The sequence below is a fragment of the Perissodus microlepis genome, chromosome 16, assembly GCF_051167445.1.
Source record: "Perissodus microlepis isolate ML-2025 ecotype Zambia chromosome 16, ASM5116744v1, whole genome shotgun sequence".
NCBI classification, from domain to species: domain Eukaryota; kingdom Metazoa; phylum Chordata; class Actinopteri; order Cichliformes; family Cichlidae; genus Perissodus; species Perissodus microlepis.
The window spans coordinates 3,733,582-3,758,660 of record NC_140476.1 but is presented as its reverse complement, the minus strand read 5'-3'; the positions used below and the strand labels follow the sequence as shown (position 1 = coordinate 3,758,660).

Below are 25,079 nucleotides of genomic sequence, written 5' to 3'. Positions count from 1 at the left end.
GGCTTTTCTCTGCACGCTGATTTCACCGCGATGTGTCAGTGGCCTCTGCGAGGGAGATTCTCCCTGTTCTAAAAATGACACGGTGTTTGTTTGCGTGCGCGTATGCCATTGCGGTTTGGGATCAGTAGCGTTAGGTGTTATCAGTGTCGTGGCTGCATGATGCTTAGCTAAGCCTTTGACGTCAACACTATACAACAAGCTGATAAGGCAGGCCTTTATCGCAGCCAGGTGTGTAGGTGGGTTGTCTGATCAAACAAAACTTGGCTTCCTGGATTCTACGCTGAACTTCAAAAATAGCTTCTGCAAACACACACAGGAACAGACCATGCTACACGCGCATACATCCACACATGTATGTACAAGCACATTCATGGGAACATATGCAAAAATAGGACAGTATGCTGCATGCTGGTATCCCGTGTGCTTCCATGATCTCTTTAGTTTCAAACCTATCAGTGTAATTCCTTTTTTTCCCCACTTGTGCTCTGTCCATTTATTCTTATCTTTTCTCTTTTTCTTTTTCTTTTTATTCTCCTTGTCAGCTCGGGCATTGCCATATTCCATATGCACTAATGTGAATAATAATAGAAATGAATAAATAGATAAAGAAAAGAAAAGAAGAAGAAAAACACGCAAGGAACCTTTAAAGAGTTTATAGAGCCCGTCTTGGAAAAGCAAGATCATGATGATTGCAAAAGCTGCCAGGCGAGACAGGCGTTAAAGAAAGTAATTCTTTGTTATTTTTGGATTTTTTTCAGACATAAAAACTGCAAAGGACATCTCTGACCTTGGATGTGTATGTTGCAAGCACTGGACATATCTCAGTTGGACTGAGCAGTCCTAACCCTTCAGTATTGTTTAACTCCATATGCAGTGGATCAGAAAACCATCTGTTTCCCATCAGAATCAAAATGAAGACAATTGTTTTCAACTGCCTTGCAAACGGGGTTACTCATAAAAGTGAAAAACTTTGAACATTATCCACAGTGGCAGTATATCACTCATGTTTTTCTAAATGCAGTCCCACGAATTTCAACAAAAAAAAACAACAACAAAAAAAAAAACACTGGCGCGAGAGCCAGTTTGATTTTTGAACTTGTCAAAACTTGTATTTATTTAAAGAAATTAAAGCGTAACTGGCTCCACCCGGGCTCTGAACTGGCACCCTGTTGGTGAAAGGCAGGTATCTGATTCCAGTTCACAACTGGCACCCTGCCTTTACTCCAGTGTAATTCAAGGGGAGTTGGAAAGCAGACTGTTAGAGCGCAGAGGACGACTAACCCACTTGGGGCAAACAGTCAGGTCCTTCCTGCCTGTTTCTTTTAACACATATCGACTGAACCTTCATTGAAAGAACCAAAAGGCACGTCAGGTGTTGCCCCCAGAGGAGCACTTGTCTTAAGTGGACTGATTCCACTCAGTAGGCCAGTCCTTCAGCCGTCCCCTAAACGCTCCCCGTTATCATTCAATCCCAAACTCATCACTAATCTACAAATAAGGTTTCAGGCCTGTGATTCAGCGTCTCTCCTGTTTATTAGTCATGCATTCTTGCTAAGATTTACTTATTTAACTGCTTCAGTAGAACTCCTTAAACAGATGAACCTCTTTCCGTCTTGTGTAATAATAATCCATTATTTGCATATTTAGGTGGCGATGATTCACTGGAATAAAACGTACTTTTCTTTTTAAAAACAGAAAGAGTTTCCAGAACAAAGTTACTAACTTCATAAAGTTTCTGGGGTATCAGTCTCCACCAGTAAACAGCTCGTTTTGTTTCTATGTGCGTGTTTGTAGTGAACAGAGACAGATGTCTGTGACGTATGTGTGTCTTCAGTGGTTGTAATGTATTGCTACTGTCAAACCAGCTTCACAGAAAGCGACTGTCTATGCTGTAAGGTTCCTGGTGTGTAGGAGGATTTTACATAAAGTGTGTGTGTGTGTGTCTGTTAATAAATGTGTAAGCCTGGGTAAGTACAACTTGGCTCTGTTTAGTCCAAAAATGCAGATTTAGTGCACGAAAGCATAGGTGGTGTAGGGAAATAGGAATGTAGACAGAGTGTTTGCCGGTGTGTTAGAAGAGGGAGAGTGACTGTAATAAAATGCTCAACATGCCCGAGACTGCCCCCTGATGTCACTGAGAGCCGAGGGAGAGAGTGGGAGAGAGAGTGAGTGGGAGGGGACCGGAGGAGCAGAGGGAGGGAGAGAGAGTGGCAGCTGGAGGGCAGAGCAAAACACGTCAGTGAGAGGAGCAGAGAGAGGCGACAGAGTGAGAGACGGACTGTGTGAAAGACCGAGAGGGAGAAAGATTTGTTGTTAGGACCTAACCCGGGCCGGTCTGCTGTGTCTGTGTGCTGCAGTGGACTTTAACGCCATCTCTTCTCACTCGCACTTTTGGCTACAAACGCACACTTTCTGTCTCTCTCTCTCGCTCAGATACTGTACGCCACTCTCAAACGTGCAAGAACAGCGCAGCACGGCATAACTGATGGGTAAGAGCTATTCCTGTTATGTAGAGAATTACTGTTCAAACCGCATGTAGTGAAGTGCTTTATGTTATCCTCGTGTAGCTGTGCTCGGCCGGCTTGTAGGTTTGTTGTGGTTTTCCTTTGTGTAAAGGATGTGTTGTTGGAGTCTTTCACAGAGTTTATTCAGTGCACAGTGTGCTGATTGTACATTAAGTGATCAACAGGCGTGCATTTGTTTATGCAGACTCTTGTTTTGCCTGTGGATGTGTTGCTGTGTTACGTATATATGTTCACTTAGGGAGTGAGTGCATGTTCCTGTGTGTGCATGTTCATTTGCTGTGTGTGTGGGTGTGCGGCTTGGAGTAGTGGCAGTGTTTATTGAATGGCACTGATGTATGGAGGCTCGCTCAGCGCAGCCTTTAACTGAATGGAGCAGATGGCTGCGTCTGTCCTTCCGCACAGTCTATTGTGCACATAAGTGTGCATTTGCGTGCATGTGTGGTGCAAAATGCATGGAAGTTAGTGTGTAAGCTCACTGGGACTACTGCTCGACATATAAACAGAAAGGACTGAATGTTAGATTGCATCCCGTATCACCATTTGACTCTGCTGCTGTCTGCCTTGGATCACATGTGGGGTCTTTAATTTATCTCAGTTTACTCCAGCTTTGACATTTAAAATCACAGTGCTGTGACACAGCTAGATAAGCTCTTTGAAAAGTGCCAGTAAACACTTTTTGTATCTCTTTATCTCCTAACGAGAGCACTTTAGTACTAAATGCATTTTGTTTGTTTTTTTGTTTTTTTATAAGTTAATCTGGGGAAATATTGCCAGAGAAAGGAGGAAGCAGAAAAAAACCCACAGGTTTTTGGTGGCCATGTTACCATGCTACTGGGACATGCAGCGAGGCATACATCAACAGTCACACCCACCCACCCTGGACTTGACAGTAAAGCACTGAGCTAAATGCACATGCAGATCGTTTGTTGAATCGCTTGCCTACCGTCATTGGTTCACCCTCCACCTCAAGCCCCACCCCTTCTCCACTGTCCGACCAACCACTGGCCACAGTCCCAGCAGTCACCATGGTGTTTGCCTCCCTCCTCTGTGAGCACCTGAGTCTGCTGGGCTCGCAGCGGGTTGACATTATGTCAGCGATTGCTGTTCATTCTAAATTTGTGAGGCTTGTGTTGACATTTGCTCATTCTGTTGGAACTGTGAATGAGTTTGCACTCTTAGTTTCTCATAAGCTGTGAGTAAACATACATGGGAGTGCACAGGAGCCCAGTGGGGCGAGGAACTCCTCTGGGAGTCCTCGTCTATAAATAACTGTGTGATCCATAATCTTAGCCTGATAGGGGGGTGATGATGAGCGGAAGGAGGGAGGGGTACATTGAGGGACACGGTGATGAATGAGGAGATAAGAGAGAGAGAAGAGGAGGCAGAGCCTGGCATTTCAAGAGTTTTGTTTATGTTGGGTTTCGTTGCTTTCAGTCAGGCCGTAGTCATGAACTCTCTCGATCCTGGACGATTTCTACAAAGTAAACACAATTTCCTGTCTTGAGATCGACCAGAGTTTATCTTACGTTTGCCTTTTATAGTTTTAAAGAGACGTCCTGGGGCTTAAGGACATTTAGAGCCAACTTCATTTGTGAATTATTTGAAAAAAGACTTTATTTTTTAATTATAATTTGCAGTGTTTTGTGCAACAAGGTTGCACGAACCGCAGCAGTAGTATACTCGAGATAGAAATCAGTGCGTAATAATAGCGCTAGTATTTTTATTCGTTTATTTCAGGAAGCATCTGTTAGCATTCATTCTGAATTGCTCATCCAAATCTGCAGCGAGAATCTTTGCATTATCACGTCCGTTGTTGTCGGGGTGAGTCATCTGTTATGAAAGCACCTCTCCTCCCCGTAAGCCAATGCCATATTCACAGAGCGCGATCAGTGTAAGCTGGGCTAATTACTTCACAGGTGGCTTCTCCCAGGGCTGTATGTCGCCCTGTTTGTCTGCTGCCATTGACAAGGCTTTGTTTACTATAAACATGCCTCTGAGGTTTGTTATTAGGAGAGCTGCTGGTGTTTTTGTCATGGTGCAACTGTAACAGTACTGCGATCCTTGAGAGCCGTGTCAGCTTGACTGTGAACTGTTAGTGACGCAAATATGTTTCCTTGGAGCTCCAAACTTTTGACAGCCCTCTTTTTAATGATCCAAAGCATAATTGTGTCTGGATAATTAAAGAAAATCGTTTCAGCCCCTAAAGATACACAATCCTGACAGCATTACAGTCTTAAGTGCATCTTCTCTCATGTGAGATGCATTTATCCAAGAGGATGAAACCATAGGAGCAAAAACATTCTCTCCGGGCACTGGAACGACTTCTCCGAGTCTCTGCAGTTTGGGTGTAGACTGTGTTGGTACATAATCCTTATTTATCTTCCTGTGTCTCTTTGTGTAGCTAACAACACAATCTGTAGCCAGCAATAGCTCTCAGTGCAGTCTTAATGTGGCAGCCCAGTGTGGTTAGCCTCGGAGTAGCTGGTCGAAGCGATGATTATTACACCGCCTCCCTATTTCTCTCCATCTCTGTCTCTTCCTGGCCGTCGGCACTAGTAGCCCCTCACTTTGAAGATAAGTAGCTGTAATTAGTTTATTTTGCTGCCCAGCTTTAGCCTTGCACTTGGCCATTGATCACAGCTCCGTAAGTGGCCGGCCATGTTAACATAATAAAACATACAAAGGCATTTGGCTTTTAAAATTGCTTCCCATGTAGACGCACAGACGTAACCCAGTGCTTCTAAAACACTGTTTGCACAACACAAACCGCACAAAGGAATATGCATTACAGGGACAAGGGTATATTCAGGACCAGCTGCTCCGAGGTGGGGAGAGGGGGACTGCTGTGGCACAATTTTAGCACCGTTTTTGGCTAAAAATTATTTTGGTTCTTGGGCGCATGTTTTTGGCTGAGAAACTCGCTCTGCTGTGTTTGTCTGTGAATCGTGGCATTAAGTGTCAGCTTGTTGGCAAAACGTGTGTGTCTGATTAGTTTCATGTGTTAGTTTACTAATCTGTGCTGCGAAAACACGAGTTACTTCATATTTCATTTCAGGTCATGCAAGACAGCTGCGTTTGTTGTTTTATTGTTTAGTAATAAACATCTAAGGATTCCATAGGGTTGCATGAAAGTTTGGATAGCTGAATTTGTACTTTGCTGTGAAGGGATCGTGTGTGTGTGTGTGTGTGTGTGTGTGTTTGAGTGTTTGAGAGCGTGTGCCAGAAGCCTATTTACAGGACATTTGTGCCGCTCAAGTTCATGTGGGAAAATTTACAGTTGAGGTATTAATTGAGGTACGGCTCCATTCGTGTTTGTCACCACTGATGGTCAAACAAAAGGTTTTGTTTTGTTTGACCTTGATGTTTATTGCTTATTAAATATGTGTGTAAACAGCTGACATGTTTGTGTAAATGTTTGCGTGAGAGGCGAGAAGGGGGCTGAATTTGAACATGGTTCAGTGCGGCTGGCTTTGTTTGGATAACGTGGTTGATTGGGACCGACTCTTTACACTCAACATGGCAGGCACTGTGGTCCTCTAATGAGGCTCCTGCATGTAGACCCAGATGACTCACCCGTCACAGTAAATGCTGCTAAATTCACCTGGCGTTATGTTTTTTTTAAGAGCAGCAAGAGTGGCGCAGCTGGATGGTAAACTCTTAAGTCTTTAAATAAACCTCCACCCTTGCCTAATTAATTCTAAGCCTAGTCCTTTTCATCTTTTCCAACTGAAGGATTTAACAGAACTTCTAATGTCCAGCCTATAAACAAGTCCCTACAAGAGCAGTGATACAACCAAACACACACACGTGTGCACCAGCGAAGCACCAGCAAGTCTGGCCTAGCCACACCCTTCTTCTCTCCCATGCTGTCCCATTGGGTGGTGTCAAGTTTCTCCCCGCACTGAAAACCTGCCCAGTACCAAAGATGTCATTGGACCTTTCCTGCAAGTAACTGCAACTTCATCGCCACCTCATTGGCCACCAGGGATGCCAGAACATCCACGATAGGCTGGGGAGCCTTCGCGCTGGTTTTAGGTTATTGATCGCTGGTGGAGGGCTTGGCGTGGTGCAAGCTGCTTCTCCACACAGCAGATATTGATCCGAGTAGACCAAACGGTGCACATGAGGTTTTGATGTATAAGTCAGAATTTACTTGCAACACTGCATAGATAAAAGGTTTATTTCAAAAACTGAATCTGCAATTAGTAGCGTGCTAATGGTGTTTGATCGCAGCATGTTTTATTCAAAGATCAAGGCACAGAATTTGATTTTTTTTTCTCGTTTCCCTGGTGTGCTACTTTTTGTGTGTAAGCTGCTGTGTTGTTTGCTTGTAGAGAACTAATCTGATTGCACTCGTACCCTGAGCTGTTGCATGACAAGCAGGGGTGTGGAAGCAGGGCATTACCTTTCATTTATCATGGGGCCCTGTGCGACCTCGCTGGATTATTCATATAAAGCAGATTAAATGATGCAGACTGAGTAAATCATAAAGGAAGCAACAAAAACAGATGGGTCTTTACAGTTTATTCCTGCCTGCTAATATTTTAACACCTTGTCGTGAGGTTTAAAAAGTCGATTCCTGCGACCTTTTTCTTTACAGTGTCACGTCTGAAGTCGTGACGGCTGTGACACAAGCAGTTCTGCTCACACACACACGGTAACAAACCGAAACGCAGACACGCACAAATCCTTGCTGTGAAATTCATGTTGGGGTGGGATGGGCGGTGTTTTCGCTCTCTGATGTTTGTATGGATTTACATAAACACATTTTCTCCCTCTGCCGCTTACACTGATGCTCTGATGATCTCCGGCTTTCAAAATCTCAGACACATTTTATGCTTTCGCTGTGTCCCTAATGCTCTTATCTGCTGTGTACAGCTATAAAAACAGACTTAAGTTCTCAGTGCTAACGTTACAAGCAGCCGCGAGCACTATGAAGTGTAATGATGAGTGCAGCTGGCACGGCCAGAGAGTTTGGACATCTGATGTAACAAGTGTCCGTCTGTCTCATTTGGATCAAAGAGGACATGATGTTTTGGCTGCTATTAAATGAATTTAAGATGATCTTTAAATAATTACAAATTTAATGTGAACATATAATAAAATTTCCTTCTCGATGTTCCCTTTCTGACTCCCTGCTGTTTCAGTGGACGTGAGCACAGCGGCGCTGCCCTCCACCGCCACAGCCATCCTTCCCATGGATCTGCGCATAGTGGACCACGCTCACCACCACCAGCAGCAGCCCTCCTTTGGCTTGATTCCTCCACCCCACCCCACGCCACCCACCTCCACGTCTACTGAGACAGGCCGCGGACCAGTCATTAGTAAGTCTCCGCTTATCTTGCGGCATTCCAGCCCGTAGATGTAGATGCGCTGAGTAATCGCGTCTCCAAAACCTCCCACAGGCCAGCAGGAGCAGCACCTGCAGCAGGAGCTGGTGGCTCTTAAACACAAGCAGCAGCTCCAGAGGCAGCTACTCATCGCAGAGTTTCAGAGGCAACATGAACAGCTATCACGACAACATGAAGCCCAGATGCAGGAGCATGTCAAGGTGAGGTGTTGTGATGAAGATGGAGAGGAGAAAATTTCCTCTCCTCCCGTGTGTGTGTGTGTGTGTGTGTGTGTGTGTGTGTGTGTGTGTGTGTGTGTGTGTGTGTGTGTGTGTGTGTGAGAGAGAGAGAGAGAAAAAGCTGGATGGGGGTGAAGCGGGAAATCTTCCTCGGATACTGTAGAGCTGTACTCAGCAGAAATATGCCTCGTGAAGGGCAAACAGAAACAAATTGAATTTAAGTGTGTATGCTGGTGTAATCTGATCTAGTGCTGGTACATTTTTTAGCAAATCACCCAGCTGAAACCCCCCCCAAAAAACCTGACTGTGTTGCCATGACCACAAAACCAAAAGGTAACAACGACTGTCATTTTGGCCTGACTGCATCTCTAACGGGCGTAGCTACCTCGATGCCACCCGCTTTGAACCTGGATGTGACAGCAGAGTGACCGTGAAACCCTCATCCTTACTGGCTAGCGACACACAGGTCGTTACAGGTTGCTTGCCAACAAGCATATTCCGGATAATCCAATATAAAATAAAATAACAAAAATGTACAAAATGCATTAAGGGTTTTTTTCAGTATGACCCCAAATGAGTGACTGAGCCCATAAATTCATCAGGAGAGTGTTTACAGAGAACCGTTTCCCCATAGACTTCTGTAGGACTGGAACCACAGCTGTCGCCTCCTTGTGGCCATTAAAGATAATGCCATTCTATATTAGCTTTGCTTTTCAGACTCAAAGGCCTGATCTGTCTGTCTTTCTTGCTGTCTGTGATGTTATTTATTTATCTGCAGATCACCATGGCTAAGTCCTTTCAGCTCATACTGATTCTTCTTTACTCCCCTCGTCCTTCTCTCAGCACCAACAGGAGTTACTGGCGCTCAAGCATCAACAAGAACTGTTGGAGCACCACAGAAAGATGGAGCAACAACGTCACGAGGAGCAGCTGGAGAAGCAGCAGCGGGAACACAAACTCCAACAGCTCAAAAACAAGGAGAGGGGACAAGAGAGTGAGTAGCGACTGCCACAGAGAATTATTTTTAAAGAAAGCGACCAAGAGATCTTCATCAAAAATGTGCACAGTGTTACTGTAAGAACGTAACGTATGGCCAAAATAGTCAGTTCAGTGCTTGGATTTACTCCGCAGTGGGATCAAAGGTGTTATGAACAAAGTCTTCATGTTCGCCCGAGCGCATATTTGCTCTGCTGTGCGCTGCCAACATCTGCTGTACCTGTGCAGAAACACTGTGTCATATTATCACAGCAGGTGTCAGAGGAGCTTGGCCCTCGCAGCCCCTCTGTCACAGCACCTGCAGTTACAGCACAGCAGTCAGAACAGCCTGACCTCACACATTCACCGCAGGGAATATCATAATAATACAGCCAAGACGGGGTTAGAGGGGCGAGACGTCGTGCAGAAAGACGTGTCGTCAGTTTTTCTACAGGCGGACTGATTGCGAAATAAAATGACAGCAATAAAACTGAACCAGGCAATGTTCTTTCTCTCTTATTATTCCCTTTAAACATATTTCTTGGTCCAATGCTGGTCTGGTATCATTTCTTTAGACATCATTGCATCAGTTATTTAATCTCTGTACTCACCAATAACAACTGAGACAGAGCAAGATCATTTCTATTGTTTCCTCTACTCAAAATATTCGAACTCTCCTTTAAAATAAAATGTAATTACTTATTATTTTAGCAGCATCAAGCTAATTGTGTTTCTAATTGTTACAGCTAAATAGTACTCGTATGAAAGACTCACTGCGTAATTGACTTTGAATTTCCTTGTTGAATGGCACTTTGTTTATAAACTTGCCCTTTCGGTGACATTTCTGAGCCACACTTTACTAAATTGCTTCTCCACTTGTACTTATACTTGAATCAGTCTTGTAATATAGGAAATATGCATTCATCCATGCTGCTGTGTGTTTGTGTGCATTTTCATGTCTGTAAATGAACAAAACGAGGTTTTGGATACGACCGTAAACACAGTTTAACGAGGAGGAAATGACTCACGTATTCCTGTATTCGTACTGATATAATACTAGAATATATATATATATATATATATATATATATATACACGCACACACACAGTGTATGGACCCCCACTTTTCAGAGCCATTATTTTTTTCCAGTAATGCCCTTTTTCTCAATCATTCTGCGCTGAGCAGAGTGAGCCTACAGTTTGACGTCTATGGAAAAAGCATTGGGTTGCAAACAGAGGAAGCTTTGTTAAGTACTGCACTAAATTGCATCGAAGGCAGTCTCATAAAAGCCAATTTGCTTCAGTGGCAAAGCAGACATTTTGGGATGTCAGCACTTCCAGCTGCACCATGATTTAGGGAACATGTATTAGCTGTTGTCATTTTCACACAGTGAATTTACCACTTCTGCTCTGAGGCTCGACACGTCACCTGTTATCACTCCTACTGTCACATTCTAATGAAAACACACCTCTACTCTATTCTCTACTTTCTGAAACCAGTTTTTTAAGCCTGGCTTCCCTCGCTCTTCATCTCTCCTTCCCTCTCACCTGCCTCTGTCTCCCTCCCTTGATAATTTGTTTGTTGCTGTGAGAGGAGGTTGGTAATTGAGGAGAGACCAGGAGCGGAGTGAAACTCGTGATGCACGTCTTCGAGGCAGGTTACGTAGCGCTGCAGTGGTCTCAGTGGGATTTCAGTGACACTGTAATGCAAGATTGTGCACTCTGATTGTAGAACTCAGATTGCCATTATCTGTCAAAGTATGGATGGATGTAGTTATAATCTTCCTAGTGTCACAGATTGGGTTGTCACATAGGGCAAAAGGTTCTTTGTGCTTTGGTTGGGAAGAACGTGGCTGTGCTGAAAAATGTTCGCTTGCTTACTCTTCTGCCCGTCTCTGTGTTGCTGTGCAGGTGCAGTCGCCAGTACAGAGGTAAAGATGCGACTTCAGGAGTTTGTCCTGAACAAAAAGAAAGCCTTGGCTCAGCGAAACCTAAACCACTGTCTGCCCAGTGACCCACGCTACTGGTATGGGTGAGTGTCATTGTTTTTGCACACGTTCTGCAACGACTACGTCACAATTTGTGACGTAGTCAAACAGGAATTCCTGAATATCTGTTTGGCTGCACTCGGAGTGTAAGTAGTGAAAGTGAATTTCTGAGTGTTGCATGTTTTTTTTTTTTGCCAGTTCATCTCAGTGAATAAACATTTTACCACAAATGCATTGCATTAATTGACAACTTGACCCAATTCGGTGGAAAACTGATAGCAGACTAAATTCCATCTTATTGCTGTTTTGTTGCTGTCTTGACACAAAGTCGGTTTGAAGATGGTGGCTGCCCGCGAGCAGTCACAGACTTCCCCCACCTTCAAACCAACCATTTCAAGTTCATTGCACATGGAGGTTGCAATGAACTTGTGGTTATGCCACAATCTCCAACCACTGTGTTCCTTAGTGTGACTGTACCATTGTGAACGTGGTGCCGGGGTTACCACGGCCCATCTGTGTGGAGTTTTGATGTCCTCCTCCCCTTTCTTCCTTCTAAAGTCAAACATTTTAAAGATGAAAGAATTTTAGAGCAATTTCTTCACACGGGTCAGGAATTAAATGACAATCCCAAACCGCCGAGCCCTACAGTGATGGCTCTGTTATACCATGGTACACTTTTCTACTTCTGATAGAAATCAGGATGCGACGTTTTGGATTAACATGTCATTAACAGCACTCGCTGCCACCACCAGACTGGTCTTTCATACATCAGGTGGTTTAATATAGACTTTGTAGATTGATTGAAGTGAAAAGACTTTGTTTTAAATCCTTTATGTTGACTTTTTTTAAAAAAAATTTTCACATCAGTATTTCAATAACCTTAATATTCAGAGCTATGAAACATCAGCACGTGATATTTCTCATGCATTTACGAGTGTTTGGTTGCTGCTTTTTTTTTTTTTTTTTTTAAATTTTATTTTAATCTAAGCAAAAAAAGAATCCACACTAGGAAAAATATCAAACATAAAAACCAGTGATGAGCAACATGAAAGTCTCTCATCATCCTGGCTTTGCAAACATGGCGAACCCCGTGGTGTTATGAACTCCTGTTGTGTAGGCGTCTGTCATTGATGTGCTTTTGTGTTCACATCAAATTTCCAACATCAGCATTAGCCTCTCTGAGTCGAGCTGCAGAGAAAACGTTGAAGCGATGAGGCTTTTTTTCCTGTCAGTGTTTGTTGTCAGTGATTGACAGTTAGCTCTCTTTGAGGTGTGTGCGCATGTTTGAAGTGGGCAGAGAGAAAAGACAATGGCACCTCTCCTGTGCTTTAAATATTTGAAGAGGCTTTAAGCAGTCAAACATTTCTGCCAAGGCAGGAGATGATGGAATAATCAGGAGGACTGCGCTGCCAGTCGCTATAAATCACGCTTATCACGGTTTCCCCTTTCTTTAGGGTTCTCTCCATTTGTTTGACCTGTTGGCATTCTCCTCACTTCTCTCATGCGTGTATTCCCTCTCTGTTTCACCTCTGTCTCTGTGCATTTTCAGCCCGTTTACTTTCCTAAAATGAAAAATGGAAAAAAAGGTTTTCAGCTTTCAGGCTTTGTCCCTCTAGCTTTACCTCTTTCTTCCTTCCACCCACGTCATTGTCCCCGCTCTGACATGCCTAGCTGACTTTGGAGAGAAGACACAAGCTTGTGTGTGGGTATGCGAGTATCAAAAGTCACGTATAGTAATAGATTGAGCTGGGAATGTGTCGTGTGTACAAAGCCGGCGGAGCAGAGTTTCCACATTCATGTAGCACGTTATACTGATACTGTTTCGTGTTTTTAATCGTCTTTTTTGTGTTGTTGTTTTTTTTGCAGAAAAACTCAGCATAGCTCTTTGGACCAGAGCTCACCTCCACAAACGACACTGTCAGCGTACAACCATCCCATGCTGGGCACATACGACTCAAAAGATGACTTCCCTCTCCGCAAAACCGGTACAGAAGGCTTTGCTGAAGTTGTGTTGATTGTTGACATTCCCCACACTTCCACAGTGCTGCACTGATCTTCCTTTTTCCTCATTTAGCAACGTGAAAGTTTTGTCTTACTGGTTATCAACCACATGAAAAATTACGGGAGCTCTTAAAATTGTTGTTTAAAAAGATAACACGGAAGATTGAAGATAATAGAGCCCTCTGTTTGCTTAGTAGTCCGTTAGCTTAGCATTGCGTGAGGACTGGAGGCGGAGTCTGTCTAGACACACACTAGATTTTGCTGTTTTGGGTTTGGTTTTTTATGAAAAGCCAAAGTAGAAATGACAACAATGGGCAGGTTGTCAGGCAACCAGCACAAACTCAAAGATAAGAGATCTGAAATGGTTCTGAAAAAACATTTGTCTTGGTTTCAAGGTCTTACAGTAAATGTGAGTGGAAACATTTTTGTTTAAGGTCAGCTTCTCCTTAGAAAAACTCTGTAGGCTGTTTGCATTCTTTAAGATTTTAACTCAGTCATTCGGTCACATGTCTTCACAGACACCATGGATCGCTCCGGTCAACAAAACAGCACTGAAGGAAATGTAAAACAAACTTACTGCCTTTTGGTTGCATCAGATTCTGTCCATCTGTCCATATTAAGCACAGCCAAGCTGTGATTATTCACTTAGCGTCAGCAGCTGCTTTGGCCGTATCACTGGCTCCTTTCACAGCTGGAGGCCAAACTCTGTGTACTCTGCACTCTTGCCCACCTGCTGCACATTGGAGGCAGGAATGATTTTTCCTGGCATACAAACTCACACTGCGAGTTTCAACTTTCAGGGACACTTTATGTAATTCAGGAATTTTCCCCTGAGAAATATCCACAACTTAAAAATTCTTCCCACTGAGCACTGACACAAAGCTTAATGAGGAGTTAATTATATATCAGAGCGCGCGTGCAAAGACCTCTTTAAGATAAGTGTTTTGGATTTTAAGGTATTTCTGCTTGCGCGATATAACCAGAGCAAGAGATGGAAAACTCGATTGCGTATAGACATACAGATACGGCTACTGAGGAACTGTTGTGTCAGAAGTGAGCAGGACTGGCTGAAGTGAATATGTGAACTGTGTTCGGAGGAAGTGAGTGAAAGCAGTCGCCGCAGTCGTGCACTCTGCTGACGCTGGAGCTGTCACACATGACGTTTTTGCCCTATTATGTTCACTGAATGTGCATTAAAAATTATTTTTTGACTAGCAAGTTCAGGCACACAGTATATTCCAAAAGGGGCTCATTGTCCAAGTATGGAGGGCTTTGTGGTAATGACTCTTAGAACACAGAAGGCCACTTTGAATGCTATGGCAGGAAGTCTGCAAGGCCTTCACGACAGAGGCAGACTTGTCATGCTGACCCCATTTCTCCTTGTCTCTTTCATACGAGATCACACACTGACATTCCCATAACACACTTTGCACTAATGCCAAAACATGCAGGATATCCGCATGCAATTCAGAACTTTCCTTTTTCCTTCTTTTATCCTGCTCAGCTTTACATTTTGACACTCCTTTATGAGCTGCATGTCTCTGGTGACTGTAGTCAGGAAGGTCACATCCTAGCTTCGAGCCTGCCAAGTTTAACTGCGTTCTTTATTGCTCCTATCTAACCCCAGGATGAACACTTAGCACTTCTACATATTAAACTAAACAAAAGGTAAATCCAGCAAAAGACTGACTGTTTGTGATGTTGCTGGAATGTGAATTGGTTGCGCTATGCCCTTATGGGTCGCTCTGGTATGTTACAAATGGCGGTAAAATAGCTGAATTGTAAAAATGACTCCATTCTTTCATTCTCGCTTCTCATATACGGCTCGGCTGTCGCTGGTTTTAACAGTTGTGTCTCCCCTGAGAAAACCTCAGTGTTTATAATCAAAGGGAAACTGTTGGCGAGCTCTTTGGTGTCTTATGTTCATATTTATTTAATGTGCCCGCAAGAAATCTTTTCTTGAATTATGGTTTTTAATCACAATGCTGTCTTTTCATGCCATAAAATGGCTTTAGTGAACTGCTTAATCAAAGTTGATTGACTTTATTTTCTTTTTATGTTTTGTAGAACACATGCAAATGAGACAAAGGCTTGTCTATATGTCTTTGTGTCTGTGTCCATCTAATCAATTTATCTAATGTAGATCCACATATGATGTTTCTCGGAAGCTCAGTTGATGAGTTTCAGCAAACTGCTCTATTGATTTCCATAAACCTCCCTCCCCTTCCTTGGCACAGCAGCACGGCTTCCCCCCGGCTTGACTCCTTTAGCCCGGGACTCCTCTCTGTCAAAACAAATGAGCATCTGATCAATATGTTTTAGATCTGAGAACCGGTTTCCCCGTCACCTCCCTATTAAAATATTAAATACCACATATGCAGATGTTTAATTTGAGATTTATTGGATAACTTGAAGTGTAAGGGATCAGAGAAAGATCCCTTCAGAGGTTTTGTCCTGTTCCGTGAACAGGAAACCATCAGCACGATTCATATAGCCCCATGACGTCAGGGAGTCTTGATGCATGGTCAAGCATCCAGGTAGGACGTTTCTAGAATTTCATCTGGATGTTTTGAGGGGGTGATAGAAGATATAAAATGTGACTTAAATTCAAATATGTTATGCCATATCACATTTATCATGCTCGGACTGTTGGTTTTTAAAGTATGTGTTATATAGGTTATAAAAGTCCTTCTGGTCCCATCTATTATCACACCTACAAGGCCACACAGTTATGCTGCCTAATGTCCTGCTCTGGTGGGAGATTATCTAAATCTGAAAAAAAGAAAAACAAAATCGAGGCAGTACTGTAACAACCAGAGCTCTAACAAGCAGTGTGTCGAAGAAGAGTCAACAATAAGGAGCAGGAGAGGAAATAACTCCAGAGAAATGGGCTCTTAGACTAAGCCAAAGAAAGAAGGGCATGGATGGAGGTGAAGGAGGCACAAAAGGCTGCAATAAAACGCTATCATCAGCAGAAAAAAAACAGTCTGGGCCCTCTGCAGCGAGTGTGTTCGCACGTGTGCGCACTGGTGTGCTTCTGCCCAGTCGGCATTAACACCCTTCAAAGTCACTGTGTCCTGAGGTGAACACTCCCATTGTGAATGGTGCCCAGCAAAGACATACACCCTGCTTCACCCTCCTTCCTCGTCTCTTTAACGTCCTTCTAATCTCCAGCTTGTCCTTCGGTAGCGGTCGCACTCTAGCCGCTCCCTTTAGCACTCCATATCGTAATAACTCTCACACACAAAAAAAACAACCTTGAATGCATCTCTCTAGTGTCTGCTGTAACTACCTTTGTGGTTCTTTCTTCTCAGTTTCCATCGCCTGGCTGCTCATGTACACAATCTACAGACCAGAGGGATTTTTGATTGCAGAAACCTTTTGGTCTGTTTTTAGTCTGATTATTGTTCAAATCATACTGACCAATCGTGTTTGAGCAAGCTTGCAGGGAGGTAAACGCTCCAGTTTGAGAGCAACAGAGTGGCTCAGAAACATCGGCTAGCATCTGATGACTATTTAGCTTTTTCTTAGTTATTACTAATGTATCAGTACACATAAACAAGCAGGGGCATGTGACTCAGTCCACAGGTAGACCTGAAACTCTGAGAGGCACTTTGTGCATTAAACTACTTTTGATGGACGTAGATCAGCTCAGTTTCTCATAGATTCTCAGCACACGGTTATCTTACTCTTGCCAGTATTTAAACGAATAATTGAATCGTGTTTAAACCAGACAGAGTCAGTCAGGTAAACCAGTTATGTTGAATGCTTTCTTTTATGACAGCTACAAACTTCATCAGTGAATGCTGGCATTCATACAAAGATAACACTGATATTGATTGCCTTTTTTAATGGCTGAGAACTACACAAAGGCCAACTTTTGTTCTGTTTTGTTGATTAAATCAGAGATTATTAAAGCAGAGAAAATCTGACGTGCAGTTATTATCGTTTTTTTTGTCAGTTATCATTATCGTGACAGCACTGAAAGAATGGTCAGGCTGTTACAGTTCAGCATGTCACAGTCTAAAATAAAACTTTAATGCACTGCACTCCTTTTCTCACAGGCTTCACTCTCCCAGGGTCTCCTCCTGTTAAACTAATGCATAGCATTTTATCCTCACTCTCCCCGTCCCTCTTAACAAAGACTTTGGAAGAGTGCCCTCCACTAAGAAGGAGGTCTTTTTTAAATAATTGACTTTCATAAGTTCTGCAGCACTGTTCCTCTTAAAATTGAGAGTGCATTTGAAAAAGTACTTAGACATTATAGATTCATGATAGTTTATCTCATCCCCGCTGACCAGAAGGTATAATGAAAGCTAGCACCTCTTTGAAGTACATTAAAACTTGGTGCATTATCCTACTTTGATTAGCATTCTAGGGGCCAGAGGGTTTGTAATGACCCAGAATAATTCTTCTGCTGCAGAATAAATCTCCACATTACACAAAGAATCAATCGCTTCCACTTGGCTGTACCAAAAAGCCCCGCCTCCTTCTCTGAGGCTAATGAATGAGGCCAGGGGTAGAGCAGGGCGATATGGCCAAAAATATTTATCACGATATATATTTGAAAATTTGCGATAACGATATAACTGACGATATAATTGATGCGAGACAAAATACAACTCCACAACATTAATAGCGCAAAAAGACAACCTTCCATTTATTTTCACTTAAACAAGAAGCTGGTTTTTATGTACATTAAAGCTTTATAAAAATGTAACAGTGCAAATGCAAATTCCTTGCTGAAAGTTTAACCAAAAGGCATTTCCAGTAGAAATGGGCTGACATATCCTGAGCATAACCATGTATAATATCCACTGAAGTTAAAAAGAGGTGCTTTGCAACATTAAACTGCAGTGTGCAGTACATATTTTTCGGACCATAAGGTGCACAGGATTATAAGGCACATTAAGCGAAACAAAGCAGTCAGATAAATCAAACTTTATTAAACTCATTCTTCTTGCTTCCTCCACTTCTGTACCATTGACTCATTAATGTTGAATTCTCTGGCAGCTGCTCTATTCCCATGTTGTTGCAGTATATTAATGACTAACCTCGTATTGTGGATGGATTATCTCAGTTGTTCTCTTGACTGAAGTTTGGTCTGTTTACAGCATCCTGCCATGCGATTGCATTTGTCTCTAACCATGAGGAACCTTCACGTTAACTTTTATAAGTGGAAAAGTGTTAGTGTTCGTCCTCCAGCTTCACTGTTTATGTTATGCTAACATAGCTGTGTCGCTAGCGATCACGTAGCACATCGTTATATACCAGCTAGCCCAACTTCAGTAACCCTACAAACGTCACTGCTGTTTAGTTTCCTGTCTTCATTTATGTTGGAAGTGATAGCAGAGCTGTACGTTTGATTTTTTTCAGAAATCTCTCAGTCAGAACATGCAATATCATGCTTAGGTAACTAGCGAAACTAGCGAGCTAACTTCCGCTAGCTTCCTGCTAACTTCTAACTCCGTTAAATGTAATACATTTTGTTTTCATGGATGCCTGGAAGTTAAACTTCATAGTTACACCTGGTAAAGCAGCAATGCTGATCGTTTTATTAAAGATGAAAGAATTTAGACAGTTTTTAACTCTCAGTGATGCTACAGTGTTCGTTTGACCTGAAGAGGGGGGTTTAGGACCCAGATTACTCCCAGATTTAAGAGCATCTTAGTCCGACAAATACGACAATAACGACGGCCGCTTGCATGTTCTGCAAAAAAATGTGCTTTGTCGTGTATCTGACGGACAAACACCAAACCAGTTCCACATCACTGAAGTTGCACCATTTTTACAAACCAATTCTGGTTCATCTGTTTCACTCAACAATAGGCCATGTGCGTATGAAAACAAAGGCACTGCGCATGCGCGTTTTACTCATATTCTATCGCGATATTTCATTTTCCTATCGTTGCCTAACATTATACCGGTATTACCGTGAACGGTATAATATGGCCCAGCCCTAGTCAGGGGACGAGCATAGGGTCAACTGGTGGTCAACCGTCGTGCTTTACCTAAGTGAACGGAAGGAAGCCAGTGGAGGAGAGAATAAAACTGCCTGTGTTTGGTAAACTGCCTACGACAGACACACCAAAGCAGCACTGCGCAGAAAATGTCAGGCGCTGATCGTGACATGACAGGAATCCCGGATATACGCCTGCCTCTGACAAGCCTCTGCACCTCATGTAGCGCCTTCCCACACCACCATTCCAGAACAGGAGCATCGGTGTACAGACAGAGCCACACACAGCATTTGCGTAGTAACCTAATTGAAAACACTGGCAGTTTTCTTTTCATTTTTCGTATTTGTATTAAATTGGAAGTGTCTGGAAACAAGCAGTGTTCATTAGCAGAGCGTGAAGGCAGCATCATTAAGCGTGGGGTCAAGGAAACTACCATTTGGCTGTTTCCCCTGGTGTTGCACCGCTTCCCGCTGTCACATGATGATGGCAAACCTCAGCTCCCAAATATGTCAGCCAGTGCATACAGTGTGGTCTATAGGGACAAGCTCATTAGCACCACTACACGGCAACAAACGAGCTCCCACTCGTGTGACCCACAAATCTGAGGGCCAGACTGCCAGGTTAGAGAAACTGTGTAAACTAAGTCACTTATGGGGCGAGCTTGAGCTGTAACACATTTTATTTTTAGAAATGGTGCTTTAGTTAGAAATTAAAGGCCTCTAGCCCTGTCGCAGCTCAGCTATTTCAGTTATAGACATTACAAACAGACATGAGTTTAAGTCAAAGAAAGTCTGATTTACTTTCGGATGTAACATTTTAGCGTCTTTACATTACAATGTGAAATGCTTTGAGGTGACAGTTGTAGTGACGTGGCACTAAATCGTTTAAACTGGATTGAAATGTGTGGACATTTGTGTCTTTTCAGCCTCTGAGCCCAACCTAAAGCTTCGTTCTCGGCTAAAACAGAAGGTGACGGAGCGTCGCAGCAGCCCTCTGCTCCGTAGGAAAGATGGACCCCTTGCTACTGCTAAGAAGCGTCCCCTAGACGTTGCTGGTAAGGACTCCTGTCACTGTTGTTTTAAGGTGCTATCACAAATAGTAACCCAGTTTGATGCATTTCAGTGCAGAAAGTTGATTCATTTTTTATTCATTGTATGTACTCTAGAGTCTGCATGTAACAGTGCACCAGGCTCAGGTCCCAGTTCCCCCAACAATGGCTCCAGTAACATCCCCACAGAGAATGGGATCACAATCTGCAGCAGTCCAGGAGAGGTAAACATCATGACATCTCTAATTATAGCGTATGCACATGTGTGTTTGTGAAGCAGGACACCAGGATTTGCAGTGTTAATTTATTTTAATAGAGGCATCAGCCTGTGAGTATATTTAATCCATACACTGTATATGAAAGATGGACTTGGCCACCATGAACTAGGGATGGGTACCGGTATCCGGTGCCATTATGGCACCGGTTCTGACATAAACGGTAGTAAACAGACCGAAAAGCAGCGCACATTTCGGTGCTTTCTTTTGGTGCTTTTTTTCCCTGAGATGTGATACACTTTAGATTCTAGCCAATCATTTTACGTTTCCAAGGATAGTAGGCGGGCCCAGGTGCGTCCGTTCTTTTAGAGCAGAGCTACAGATTAAAAATGCCCAAGGCGAAGCGGTCAAAGTCTGGCTGTACTTCACAGCAAAAGATGCAAACTCAGCAGCCTGCAACAAGTGCTTTAAGCTGATAGTGTGCAAAGGAGGTAACACCTCAAATCTGATGAAACACCTGGCGACGCATAGCGTTTTTTTAAAAGCCGAGAAATGCGCCGTATTTGATAGCTTGCTGCGAGCCCTCACACCGGGCACATCTACTGCGGGTGTGGTGCCTGTTATCGGACCCGGAGTTAGCAACATCCCCCAAGAACCCGAAGATTAGAGTCCTGGCCCCTAGCCCTGCCAGTGTAGCAGAAATGATGACGGATGATGATGCAGCAGCAGCCGTTCTTCTCTGCGTGAGTAGCTTAATGTTGTCCGTGTGTAATTTACGTTGGGTAGGCTAACCACGTTATTAAAATAATGCATGTAAGGTGAACTAGCAAACATCATCATAGCTACATGCGGCTGTCTTCTTGTTTGATGGCAGATACTCCCTTCATCCTGGCCAAAAAGGCTAAAATGACCAAAGAAAAAGTGGAAAACAGCTAAACATGAGAGGTTTTTGGACAAAGTTTCTGTTTTTTCCATTGATTAAGCACTGCTTCCAGCCAAGAGTGATACCATATATGCCCTATAGCTGCAGAAAAGTCTAACATTGTTATCTTTTTTGCAAAAAAACAGCTAAACATGAGAGGTTTTTGGACAAATTTTGTGTTCTCCATTCTTTAAGCACCGGTTCGAGCACCGTTTAAGCACTGGCACCGTTTCAAAAGTACCGGTTTGGTACTGGTATCGGATAAAACCTAAACGATACCCATCCCTAACCATGACATCAACCTCTGCTACCAAAAGTGGTTAGCAGTTTGTAATAGTAAACTATACAGATGCACAGATAGCTGCTTATTAGTGATAAGTAACAAAAGAACATGATACTAGATTTTCACTCTTCAGAGAAACCTGTCGCTTCAAACAGCCACACCTTTATTTCCACATGACTCTAAGAACATTTAACTGGGTGATAGAGTCTGCGTCAGAGGACACAAGTGTTCAAGGCCCAGAGAGACAACCAGCTTTCTTAGAAAAGGGTCTCACTGCTGTTTCAATAAATAACAGCAATGAGACCGAGAGCTAAATTCATAGAGTAATCACACAAAACGGTGTTATTTATAGTACTCCAGGTCATAATGTGTGAGTCATACAGGCTACACAGAAAATTCAAGAACAAATAACCCGCATCACAAACTTTCTCAGGTGCAAAAATGGTGAACTCTGCACATCTTGAGACAGTTGGAGTCTCCGAATGTGATTCCTGGAATCCCATCGACATATTTTTATTCATTCTGCAATTTTTAAGTGATCTCACATTTTATAACGAGCCGCACGAGTGGATAAAAAACATGTTTTACATCCAAAGAGACACGAGGGGTACTTTCAAAAGTTCAGCTCCAAAATCATCAGGTATACGTCAGTGGCCTTCAGCCCGATAGGCTAGGTATACTCTGAAGTTAACCTTGTTGCTTCTGTCTCTTTGGGTCTGTAACCCTTTCATGACCGAACTCTGTGTAAAAGAGCCTGGACCACAGCCTGACCCTGTGGTGTTAGGTGAGGTATAAAAAGCTCCATACAGTTGACATAATGGGGAAAGTAAGTAGGAAGACCAAAAGAGTTGGTGCCAGGATGTAAACATGTTTATTTCTGCTATTCTGTTATTCTCTGTGGACTCACGTGCATTTGATGCCAGCCTCAAGTGGCAGTTTGAGGAACTGCAGTTTTTGGCTGTTAAGCTTTGGCTTCATTCTTCACCTGCAGAGAGACCCGCATCTGTTTAATCAGTGTCATCATTTAAGTCTTCATAAAGCAAGTCATTTTTAATTTTAGGGGGAAGTTTTGATTTTAGGTTAATGTTATATTTGGATTATTCATGCCATAGCTGTGGTTACATATTGTGGTAAATAGATTTAAATGAATCTAATATCCATGGCTGTGTGTGCATTTGTATGTGTGAGAGAGATGGAAAAGTCTTGCACTGTACACAGCACTGTTTTCTTGGATCTGCACTGTATTTATGTCAATGCGAATGTGTCTGCAGACCTCGCTGCTCCAGAGACTGGCAACACGGGAAGGGTCAGTTAGCCAGCTCTCTCTCTACACCTCTCCCTCTCTGCCCAACATCACCCTGGGCCTGCCAGCCACAGGACCTGCTAGCACTGTGAGTCCATTTAAAAGAAAATACCACAGAATCAAACTTTTAGATATGACATTAGTTATAGCGAATCGTTCATTAGTTGTACTGTAATTATTCTCATCACTGTGGAGAAGGTTCATTGGTTAGTTTCCTTAGAAATACAATGGATATTACAGAGTCTGTAACTGGATTTGAACTTGTCAGTCTTGTCATTGCCTTCATTCTTTCCTTCTTTCCCCACCTTAACATCTCTTTCTCCCTCTCCCTGCCTGTGTCTCAATCTCTTTGTAGGTGGTATCGGGACACCAAGATGGCGAGAGTCATCTGGCATTGCCTGCATTGCAGCAGGGCATTCCACTGACCCCTCCTTTCCTGCCCTCCCACCTGCCCTCCTACTTGGCATCTTCAGCACTGGACAGGGAGGGCCCCGGAGGGGGCACGGCGGGTCACAACCCCCTCCTCCAACACATGGTACTGCTGGATCCAAGCCACAGTCCAGTGGGTCAGTTTTCACTGCAACATTTGCAGGATTTTTCTTTTTCTCTCTTTCAAACAGTGGGTGAGGTCTGAATTATTGATACTGTGTGGTCCACCGAAAGAATCTAAAGCCCAAATATTTTGCTGTTTCTTCTCTAAGCTTTAGCAATAACAGTATTATGTTTCAAGGTGTGCCAAAATAATTACTGGAAAGATTACATACACACAATTCAAGGTTCTAATGATTTGAGCAAAAAAACGTCAACGATTTTTAAGGAATAAAATAAATACGATTTTTATTTGAGATTATTTGTCGTGGATTTGGACAATGATCTCAAAGTTCATTCTGTACTGCTGCAATCTGTGATCTCATTGGCTATTGTCTGCTGAATCTGGCCTCTAAAGATGAATGCCGATCTTTTTTGGAAAGCTTCCCATGAAGCTGGCATATATGAGGGCCAAGACTTCCTCTTCCTTCTGCTGCTCATTGTTTATGAATGGAGATGAATTAAAAACACTAATAAAGACCTAAATAGCTGTCAAAGGATACATTTTGCTAAAATCAATCCTTGTTTGGCCTTTTGATTGCTCAGATGTGATTCAGCCTGAGGAGTGAAACTCTGTCACTTACAGTACATTTAATGCATGATCTATTTTACTGTTTATATTGCAGGGCCTGCTTGAACCAAGCTACTGAAATTTATAAGTGGAGACAAATGTGGCAAACTTGTCTGACATTATCTTATTTTAAATGATCACTTCAGCTAGAAAAAAGCAGGACCTGCACTGCATTGCAGCTAAAATGTGCAGCCGGTATTCCTGAGTAACAGTTTCCATCCGTCATATGAGAGGGGCCCCTGTGGTTCCAGTTGTAAAGCCTCCAGTCTCTTTTAAGTAGATGAAATAAAATCACCTAAAATTATCACCTAAAATATGTGTGAATGATGAGTGGAGCTACAGAAATAAGACACAGCTTTTGAAAAAAATGCTTGAGATCATTTCCTGCAACCGCTCTGTGTTTTCTGTAGTTGGGCTGGGTGGCCTACCGCTGCCATCGCCCTCCGTCTCCAAGCTCATGCGCAGCCACCGTCCCCTGGGGAGAACGCAGTCGGCGCCTCTGCCCCAGCAGCAGTGCGGACAGACACAGGCCCTGCAGCACCTGGTGGTCCAGCAGCAGCACCAGCAGTTCCTGGAGAAGCACAAACAACTGTTCCAACAGCAGCAGCAGCAGCACATCATCAACAAGGTATTTCAACACATGTCTGTGCGCAGTATCAAAAGTAACTCTGAACAGCTGCAGTATTGCAGGCAGCTGTATGTCTGTCCATATACTGTGTGTGTGAGTGTTTGTCTATCTACATGACACTGACTTGGTTAATGTTTGTGAGTCCTATTTTCTTTTCTCCAAGAGCTGGATGATTCAGCCTGCAATTAGCAAGTCTTTTAGCTAGTTTTTTTTTTCTTTCTGTGTTCATGTGTCCCTGCTTCTCACTGTCACCCTGGCAACTGTGCACTAGAGGAAGCATCTTCCATATATGGTCACACAGGAAATATGACTCACTGCTTCATTGTTGAAGAGTGTGCGTATGTGCAAGCTTATGTGTGAAGTTGCTCTATGATACAGTCATAATTTATGTGGCTGAAATTCACAATTTCATATACTGTGTCACATGGCTGCATTAAATGTGCCCAAAGGTTCAAATAATCAGGTAAATATTTGTAAAAGTAATCAATGTGATCGAAAATCCG

At 43.1% G+C, this 25,079-nt stretch overlaps 1 protein-coding gene across 3 annotated transcripts in view; it reads left to right on the top strand.

Annotated features, from left to right (window-relative positions):
* Window positions 1–25,079, top strand: part of hdac4 (histone deacetylase 4) — a 119,970-nt gene that overhangs the window by 60,487 nt on the left and 34,404 nt on the right. For 2 of the 3 annotated variants that reach the window (XM_084908257.1, XM_084908255.1), the window contains 10 exons: window positions 7,673–7,849; window positions 7,931–8,076; window positions 8,938–9,088; window positions 10,981–11,101; window positions 12,924–13,042; window positions 19,944–20,072; window positions 20,184–20,290; window positions 22,758–22,877; window positions 23,145–23,355; window positions 24,359–24,576. In XM_084908257.1, the coding sequence (XP_084764383.1) occupies window positions 7,673–7,849; window positions 7,931–8,076; window positions 8,938–9,088; window positions 10,981–11,101; window positions 12,924–13,042; window positions 19,944–20,072; window positions 20,184–20,290; window positions 22,758–22,877; window positions 23,145–23,355; window positions 24,359–24,576 (1,499 nt within the window). Of the gene's footprint in view, window positions 1–1,140; window positions 2,490–7,672; window positions 7,850–7,930; window positions 8,077–8,937; window positions 9,089–10,980; window positions 11,102–12,923; window positions 13,043–19,943; window positions 20,073–20,183; window positions 20,291–22,757; window positions 22,878–23,144; window positions 23,356–24,358; window positions 24,577–25,079 lie in introns of those variants that run through there. The other variant, XM_084908258.1, reaches the window with a different exon arrangement.